Source organism: Ovis aries, chromosome 9 (genome assembly GCF_016772045.2).
Source record: "Ovis aries strain OAR_USU_Benz2616 breed Rambouillet chromosome 9, ARS-UI_Ramb_v3.0, whole genome shotgun sequence".
Lineage (NCBI taxonomy): Eukaryota > Metazoa > Chordata > Mammalia > Artiodactyla > Bovidae > Ovis > Ovis aries.
The window spans coordinates 32990698-33000276 of record NC_056062.1 but is presented as its reverse complement, the minus strand read 5'-3'; the positions used below and the strand labels follow the sequence as shown (position 1 = coordinate 33000276).

The window sequence follows — 9579 nt, the reverse complement described above, 5'->3', positions numbered from 1 at the left end:
CTGGGAATGAAGTCTAATTTGCTGTCAGTTTTGGATACAGCTCCCACAGATTCCAGAATTCAGTCTTCTTTCAGCTCCCTGATTCACCATCAGATAGACTCAGGTCCCACCTCAGGGACCTCCCCGAGTGGAGCCAACCTGACACAGCTTGGAGGCAAGACCCTCTATGTATAAGAGGGAATGTGGTCTCCTCCAGGATGCTCAGCAGCATCAATGACAGCAGAGGATGGACAAGCATTGGAATCCATCAAGGATGACATAGGACAATATAACATGATATATCTACTTGGTGGCCTTCCTCTGTATTCTCTTTTCATGGTGAAATTTAGCTTGAAATCCGAGGACAGATAGCTCCCTCAAAAAGTTATTTTAAGACTGCACAAATATTTTCAAAGGTAGTTTATTTGAAAATAGAATGTTTGTCTCTTTCCTTGCAAAGGAATTTCAACATCCTAACCTTTGCTTGAGTTGGCATCCAAAATGTGGTTCCAGTAACCACTCATTTATTAATTCAAAAACCTCTGCTAAGCATGTAAAAAAAGATAAAATATTTATGAAACTCACACTCTGTGGCTCTTAGTCAAATAATCACTATAGTGAAAAGGATTTAATATATTTTGTGTTTACAACCTGAAGGCATATAAGTTTCAGTATATCCAATTAAAATATGTTGAAGCAAAACTTTTACATTCCACTGATGCTAAATAAAGGGCTTCTTTGTTGGCTCAGATGGTCACTAATCTGCCTGCAATGCAGAAGACACAGTTTCAGTCCCTGGGTTGGGAAGATCCCCTGGAGGAGGGTATGGCAACCCACTCCAGCACTCTTGCCTGGAAAATCTCAGGGACAGAGGAGCCTGGTGGGCTGCAGTCCATGGGGTCGCTAAGAGTCAGACATGACTGAGAGACTTCACTTTCACTTTTCACTTTCATGCATTGGAGAAGGAAATGGCAACCCACTCCAGTGTTCTTGCCTGGAGAATCCTAGGAATGGCAGAGCCTGGTGGGCTGCCATCTATGGGGTCGCACAGAGTTGGACATGACTGAAGCGACTTAGTAGCAGCAGCAGCAGCAGCAGCATGCATTCATGCCTCCCTTCCTCCATCAACATTTTGAAAAACAAATAAGTAAATTTTCAGGTGCCAAACCTAAAATACATTCTTTCTAAATTATTGAGAAAGGAGAGTAACTGTGTAGTACTCTATTTTTCTAGGTAATACAGAATAGCTCTATGTTTCGAACAGAAAGTAGCAAAAAACAAATAGAGCCGTACGTGGTATGAGAGGTGGGAAGACAATGACTTCTGAGACTGGAGACCCTGGTGGGGAGGGCCTTTGGGTGATCTGACTTCACATTGTTGCTGCACAGCCTGCCTTTGGACAATTCACTAGATCACAGATTTCTTAAGAAGGAAGCACAGAACTCCAGGCCCCACCATTTCTCCCCCTGGGCTTAGCTGGAAACAATGCTGTAGACGATGTGACCTCCACAAGAACACCAAACTCGCCCAAAGCTGCTGTCCCCTGACGACAGTGTCACAAGGTACTGGAAACAGGTGGACAGCGTGGTCAGTCATGGTCTGGTGTCCGCAAGAGTGCCTTGCACAAAGGTGGCCACTTCCCCCCTCAGGACCCAGTCCCTGGCACCTTCCCTATGAGTCTTCTCCTAACCAAACCAATCAAAGCCTCTCTGCCTCCACCTCTGTCCTGGCCTAGTCGCACTTCGACATAACACCTTGTTTCATCTCCTTTACAGCACTTACCACTGCAGTAAACTATATTCCATGTTGATTTAGTGTTTACTCTTCTCTGCTAAAATGTGACGCTTCTTGGGAACGACCCAGCTCTAGCCAAAGAAGCAGTGTCATTCATCTGACCAATATTTATTGTTATGTCACAAGCTGGGGATAAAATGTCAAGGAGAGCAGGCATGATCCTTGTCCTCATGTGGTTTATGGTGCAGTGGGGAAGACGTATATTATGGTGCCGTGGAGAAAAGACATAACACAACACATGTAAAATTATAACTGGTGAGTGCCGAGAAGGAGAGAAACACAGGCCATCAGCCTGTGATGGAACATCTAATTTAGCTAAGTAGATCGGAGATTTCTCTGGGGAAGAGGCTTTGGAGCTAAGATTTAAGATGCATAGACATGAATTCAGGGAATAGAGTGGGGGCTGGGGATGCCCCATGGCAGGAGGGAAGATGGTGCCAGAAGGATGGACAGAGGATGATTGACGGGGCTGGACCACCGGGCACTGGAGACATGAGAGACAGGAGTGGGTGGGATGGATCTATATGGCAAGAATATGCGGCGGGACAGGGCAGGGTATGACTTTATCCTGAGAGTAATGAAACCATCGAATGTTGTGGCGGTGTGAGTACACCTCTTCTTGTGTTCCTGAAGAAAATTAGCAGATTTGAGTTTTGTGAAGATGACTGTAATTTATTTATAGAAGAGATTTAGAAAGGACAGAGGTGGACCACTGGAAGGATGTCCTGGCAGTGCCCTCAGGAGACATGATTGCAATTTGGATTCAGTTAGTGATGGTGGGAAAGGAAATGAGTAGGTAGATCCTAGAAACACACAGAATGAAATTTAAAGGGCTTGGTGTCAGATCGGTCATAAGGGAACCTCACCTCCCTAGTCATCTGGGCTGATGAGTGGAGCTGCCAGTCTCAACGATAGGGGACAGTGTGGGCCTCAGAGAATACTCTTGGGGGTGGTGGTGGATTAATTATGACTGTTACAGTGTTAATTATAACATTAGTTTTTGGAAAGATTCCTAATATTTTTCAGAGGATCTATAGCTATATGACATTTCTTGAATGTCTATGAGTTAGAAGTTTAGCTTCATGCTATTCAACCTGGACAATAATTTATATCCTCACTCTCTAGTAGCCCAATGGAATTCTGCAATTATGTTTCTCACAACCCTTATTGTTGTTGTTCAGTCGCTAAGTCATGCCCAACTCTTTGTGACCCCATGGACTGCAGTATGCCAGGCCTCTCTGTCCTTCACTATCTCCTGGAGTTTGCCCAAGTCCATGTCCATTGAATCGGGGATGCCTTCCAACCATCTCATCCTCTGCTGCCCTCTTCTCCATTTGTCTGCAATCTTTCCCAGCATCAGGGTCTTTTCCAATGAGTCAGCTGTTTGCATCAGATGGCCAAAGTATTGGCCTAACAACCTAAACTTCTACAAAATGTATGAAGCATCAAATAGGCCTAAGCTCCAGCAGGAGGACTTCAGACAGAATTGGACTGGCTGTTGGTGGCTTTATCTGTAATGAATATGGGGCCAATAATATCCAACCTGCCATCAAAACCACTTCACAAAAAGGTTAGTGGAATCTCAACATAAACTTCCATAGAAACTGAGGGCAAATTATCAAAGCTTTGTTTCGTTTGATACCAACATCCAGGGCCAGTCAAATAGCATTTCATAAATCACGCTAGAATGATCATAGCTTGTTTCAGATCACATGGACACCTCTCTGACATAATTACCTTTACTATTTATTATCTCTTCAGTAGGCAACAAAGCCAGGAGATGTTTTAACTAAAACAACAGTTAATGCTGAGACCTACATCTGAGGTACTTTTTAAAGTACAGCCCCAAAGTGTCTGAATGGTGGGAAAATTGCATGAGAATCAATTATCTAGAATTTACCTAGGAGACATTTTGTTGTCACTATTTCTATCATCATAATTCTGTAGAAACTCTGGAATAGCACAAAGCAAGCCTTTCAGTTTTTAATCATTGTATGTGGTACAGTCGCAAAGTCATGTTCGATTCTTTGCAACCCCATGGACTTCAGCCACCAAGCTCCTCTGTCCACGGGATTCTTCAGGCAAGAATACTGGAGTAGATTGCCATTTCCTTCTCAAGGGGATCCTCCTGACCCGGGATTGAACTTGAGCGTCCTGCATTGCGGGCAGATTCCTTACTGACAGAGCCACCAGGGAAGCCAAACATTATATGAGTTCACTTTAACATTATTTTTTGGAAAGATTCCTAATATTTTTCAGAGGATCTATAGCTATACATCTATCTATCTGGCAACTACAAATCCACACAAATAGATGTAGTGTGTGTGTATATATACATTACTCTAAAGTGCTTAATAACTATATATGTTCATGATAATAAGTTGGATTTAAAACCTTATGTGAAATTTAACTATCTTAAACAATAATAACCTTCAGTAACAGCACTAAACACATTAAAAATACTGCAAACACAAAGGCAAAATGTAACTTAACAAACAGTATCTTTCTAAGTAGACAAAGTAAATACTGACTTGATAGCTTATTTGGGGAAATTTACCCAATAAACTAAACAAGCCATCTGTTTACACATATGCCAAGTGATTACCAAAAAAAAAGGAATTTGTTAATAATCTCAAATTAAAAACAAAACCCCCCACAATTTACCATTTTGTTTCACTGCACTTTTCTCTCACTTTGGAAAAATTCAGTCTTCAATCATGCTAATTTGATTTTAGAGTAAAGGCAAATGAAATGTAGAGCTCAAAGGTTTAATGAGCCTCCACTAATGCATAAAAAGTGTAAAGGCAAGTAACCATTAGAAGAGCAGTAATGTCAGCAATGAAGTACTATTGGGCCACAGGGATGTTTGAATCCCTTCACTGACAGCAAAGTGATGAAGGAACGTGACTTAGTAGGAGAACACATCCCATCTGGAGGGACCGGTGAAGGCTGGTGAGGTGTCCATCAATGAGGAAGCCATCCTGCCATGTCTGCGTGGTCCTGTGTTGGCAGAAAGACAGTGCTCCCTTCAGGTGTTAGTGCACCATCAGCCACACCAGCGTGTACTGATGTCTACCTCTGGGTGAACGTAGCATCCCTAACTGCTAAGACTGGCAGCTTACGTTGAAAGATATTTGCAAGCAGTATCAGAAAACGTTCAGCTGAAGCTCCTTTAGCATTATCTACCAAACATGAAGGAAAGAAGGAAATATTCTATCTGATGTCAGGAATATTCACATTCAGAAAGTGTATTCCAGCCCTCCTCTACGTATTCCAAATTATACACAAAAACATGATCATATTAGTCAATTTGAAAAGGTACAGAAAAATACAAAGAAGAAAATGAAAACCACCCAAACTCCCATCTCTAAAAATAACCATTGTTACCATTTTGATATATTCCCTTCCAATCTACTCTTAAGCATATGTATCTTTTAAATACGACAAAGTTCATATCATATACAGATTATCCTGCTTTTTTTCATCCAACTTGGTATTATCATGGTTTTCCATGCTGTTGAAAATAATTTACAATCATGAATTTTAAAGTCTACATAACCAAATATGTACAGTAATGTATTCAACAGATAATGTATTAATGGATATGTTTTCTATTTCCAATGTTCATGATTAAAAATATAATTTCTGCAACTCTTTTTTTACACTTCTGAATCCAGGGCTCTTAAAACAATTATGTTAGGCATAAATGCTTCAGTTTTCAGGCATAATAAAACAATTAACAGATGTAATGAGAGTTTAACAAGCTTTTTGAAAATTAACACACAATTTTTGATTTTTAAAAAATTTGAAAAATTATAAGGGTAATGAAAAGGCTATTTCACATGAATCTTTGTATATTTGAAGGTATCATGTATATTTGAAGGTCACGTGTTTGCAAAGGCTTTTCCAGTGTTCTCCATGTAGCTGACACCGGTGGCAGGAATACTCTCAACATTGAAGAAAATGCCTGAACTTTTGCCGTGTGTGTGGCTGCAGTGGTCTTGTCTTGTAAGTGAGATATCCAGAAGGTTTTCATCTTCTTATAAAGGAGACGATCACCAGGAGTAGCTCAGGTGCTAAAGGGTCCGGGGGTCACACCTGCAGGGCCTCAGAGGGTGGCTATTCCATAGAGTTGCAAACAATGGTAATACTTCGCATAGTGTAGTTAACTGTTACAACACTGCCCTCCAAACCGCAAAGCAGAGATCATCAGCTGAGAAATGCTTATTTGTAAGCTAGGTTGTCTTCACAGTCAAGGTAAACTGGAAAAATATTGCTGAAATAGTCCCAGACGTGCCCAATTCATTCCCATGTCATTTTGATATATCCCCATCATTGCGGGGCATTTGTATCTTTGGGGGCATCATGAAATGGTCCAGGCTTGTCTTTTACTGTTTTACTGTTCCAGAATCAGCCATTTCTCCAAGGAGCTGTGATTCCTCTTGTTGGAGTAGAGAGTAGTTATTTGTTCCTAAAGGTACCTTGCTTCTGCTTCCTGGTCCATTCCCCCTACACCATAATAATAACAGCATATGAGTTTTCCATTTCTCTTTAGAGATAGAATGCTCAGATCTGACCAACGATTAACTAGAAGAAACTGCGTCCCCACCTCTGCCCTCAAGTACAGGTCACATCAAAGACTTCACCTTCCAGAGAGGACCATGTTTTCTCCCTGTCGGTTGATGTGACAATTATGACATGCACTGTTTTCATCTGAAAAGGAAATCTTCTTATCAGAAAAAACTTAAAACTTACCCACAAGCAGACTGATCTTCTCTTTTTACATTTGAAAGCACAGGTACAGACTGAAAAAAGGATTTAAACCACCAGGTGGATTCTGCCACTTCGGGTGATCCTATCAAATAAAATGCACATTTGTGGTTCAGTCGCTCAGTTGTGTCTGACTCTTTGTGACCCCAAGGACTGTAGCACGCCAGGCTCCCCTGTCCTTCACCATCTCCCAGAGCTCACTCCAACTCCGGTCCACGTGTCAGTGATGCCATCCGATCACCTCATCCTCTGTCACCCCCTTCTCCTCCCGCCATCTATCTTTTCCAGCATCAGGGTCTTATCAAACACAATTGAGAGATGAAAAACAAAGGGAAATAGGGAGGGTGATGCTGATAAGAAGTAAACTACATACCTAGCTGGGCTTTGTCATCACCTACGAAGTTGGCAGAATCAGGGCTAGTTAAAGAGGTGCCTGAAGAAACACTGGCCTCTGTAGGAAAGAAACAATAATAAACAAGCAAATAAATAATAAGCCAACACAGATTTTTACATATAAACTCTCAAGTAGCATGGCCTGAAATCATTTAATCCTGGATTATGAACTGAAAATTTGTTATAATACCAGCCAATCAGAAGTCTCCCAGAATAATACATATTACATTTGTATTAATAAAGTGTGTTCCTTTCCCTGGTGAACAACTCTCACACAGATATTAAGTAGAATTTAAAATATATAATAAATGTTATCAAATTCAAAATCTTAAAAAGTACAAAATCAAGAATGAATATTATTGTACTATATTAAATATATTACTTGTATATGAGTCATATATAATGAATTATATTTAAATATCCTACAGAAGTTATCAAATTTAGAAATAAAAGAATCATTTTAAAAGAAAAACATCTAATTTGTCATATCATACTTGTGTTTTAAACCTAAGTGTTCTAAAAGATAAGAATAGGAAAAAAACTTTTAAGAATGTAATAATTCTAAGAACACAGGCATAGATTAACTTTGGGTGGGGGAGAATAAATTAGTAGATGTTTCCATCTCTTGTCTACAAATAACCCTTGAAATAAGACTTTTCTACAAGCTGGTATGACTTCAAAAAATGATAGCTTGGTTCTGAAATGATTGTTTCATTTTATGAAATGTCTGAATTTTCTTCGAGAAGCTATACTTTTCCATTTAGCTATAAATTTTCACAGATGGAGAGATAAATAAAAATAAAACTGGCCAGGTAGAAGCTGACCTATTAACCACAGGAGAAAATGGAAATGAGAGAATCTCTGAAACACACTTGTGCTACTTCTCTTTTCTCAGAAATGAATATTTTATTTATGCAAAATCATCAGGTTTTAGTGTATCCTATTAAAGGCAAGGCACATGAAAGTAAAACCCACAGGAATGAGTTGCCATTTCCTCCTCCAGGGGATCTTCCTAACCCAGGGATGAAACCCTTGCACCCTGCATTGGCAAGAGTATTCTTTGCCATTAGTGCCACTGGGGAAGCGCACCCACCCTCCCCACAACCCCACCAAAATTGTGAAATATAAGCTTCTTTTTAGATTTATGTGTTAATGGTTTCATGGCTATAACAAAATATAGTTAAAGCAAAGTGATGAGGTTTGACAGTTTTTACTAATTCGGGGAGTCTCTGATAGGTCTATTCCTATTTTCTTCACTGTCACAAAGAATTGTCATATTCTCCCTTTAGGTCTGACAGGACATGATACGTAGGTTAATTATACCCCACAAACATCACCTGAGATCATGTTGTCTAGGGCCACCCTCTAGATTTGTTATGACTCACTTCGATAATACTGATTTCTGGCCAGAAGACAACCAGCGGAAGGCACGGATGCCATTGTCCCCTGAGCAGGAGCCAGTGAGTTGGTGCCCGGCAGCCTGCAAAATGGGCAGTGAGAGGCTAAAGTTAATCATATTGGGTTCCTGTTCCTTTTCCCAAGAGTATTTTTTGTAAAGCAACATAACTTACCATGTAATAAATACCCCATAAAGAATTAAAGAGTTCACACAAAATTGTAATCAAATTCATTGCCATAAACAAAAAATGCAATTCATTAGGTGAAAACACAAGAAAAAATTTATATCCAAGTGTAACCATGTCCACAGCTGGCTCCAGAAGTGTCAACACAGTCCTGACCATCACTCACCTGCCTGCTTTCTTCAGCCTGCTCTTTCAGTGAGCGTGGGTCTACAGCTTCTTCAGAAAATGCAGAGTTGGGAAGGGCTGATTGATGGTGATCCAGGACAAACCTGCTATGGGGCAGGGGGTGAGCCGTCAGGAAGCATAGTACCCCTCGGTCTGGAAGGCAGAAACCTGAGCTGGGAGTGGACGCAGGTGGGCACTGGGCCACCACAGGCGGAGCCAGAGGCACCCTGCCTGCCTGTGTGCCCTTGATTGGGTCAGCTTACGAGGGGGGACTGTGGGCCAGGCAGGTCTTGGCCCGGACGTGGTGTTGTCCTGGCCCTCTGGACAGTCCTGGTTCAGGGCTGCTGGCTTGACAGCGAGAGAGGTAATAGCCACTGTGGGGACAGAGACACAAACTTGGGGTCAGTCACACACTTGGGGACAGCACCACGCTGGGCTCTGAGGGGGACACCATGGACAGGCTGCAGGCCAGCAGGGGGACTGGATGTCATCACAGCCACAGGGATGCAGCACAGAGTCACAGGGTCCTGGGGGACAGGAAAGAGGTCGGGGAAGCGTGGGAGCCTTCCAGAGGAGGGCCGTTCACTGCACCCCCAATGGACAGCAGGTTAGAGAGTCCAGCAAGAGCAATTCAAGACACGTGGAAATCATGGGGACTGAGGAAACAGGAGCTTGATAGCCTTCTAGCAACAATGTTGGTTGAAACAAAAGCTGCATTTCTGTTCTGCTTTTAGCAATGGTCCTTACTTGAACTGTTTTGCCATTTCCTAGACTCAGTTTGCCAAGAGGTCCAGCTGTGGATCCCCGGATATTAGGAGGAAGATGCTGTCAGTTGATGATTCCGTTCATTTGGTGGCTGTTGGTTTAACCGGCTTAAAGCAATTTTGGCAATGTA

At 41.6% G+C, this 9579-nt stretch overlaps 1 protein-coding gene across 2 annotated transcripts; it reads right to left on the bottom strand.

Moving 5' to 3' along the window:
• Positions 1-384: 384 nt before the first annotated feature.
• PPDPFL (pancreatic progenitor cell differentiation and proliferation factor like) lies at positions 385-8846 on the bottom strand. Of its 2 annotated transcripts, none has more exons than XM_012183643.5 (5): positions 8686-8846; positions 8322-8416; positions 6917-6994; positions 6529-6628; positions 385-6445 (listed from the first exon to the last, which is right to left on the bottom strand). In XM_012183643.5, the coding sequence occupies exons 2-5, from the start codon at positions 8374-8376 to the stop codon at positions 6391-6393; spliced, it is 288 nt and encodes a 95-aa protein (XP_012039033.1). In that variant the 5' UTR covers positions 8377-8416; positions 8686-8846; the 3' UTR covers positions 385-6390. The 2 variants fall into 2 exon arrangements, with proteins under 2 accessions (XP_012039033.1, XP_004011721.2); XM_004011672.5 differs by having other exon boundaries at positions 385-6282.
• Positions 8847-9579: the final 733 nt, after the last annotated feature.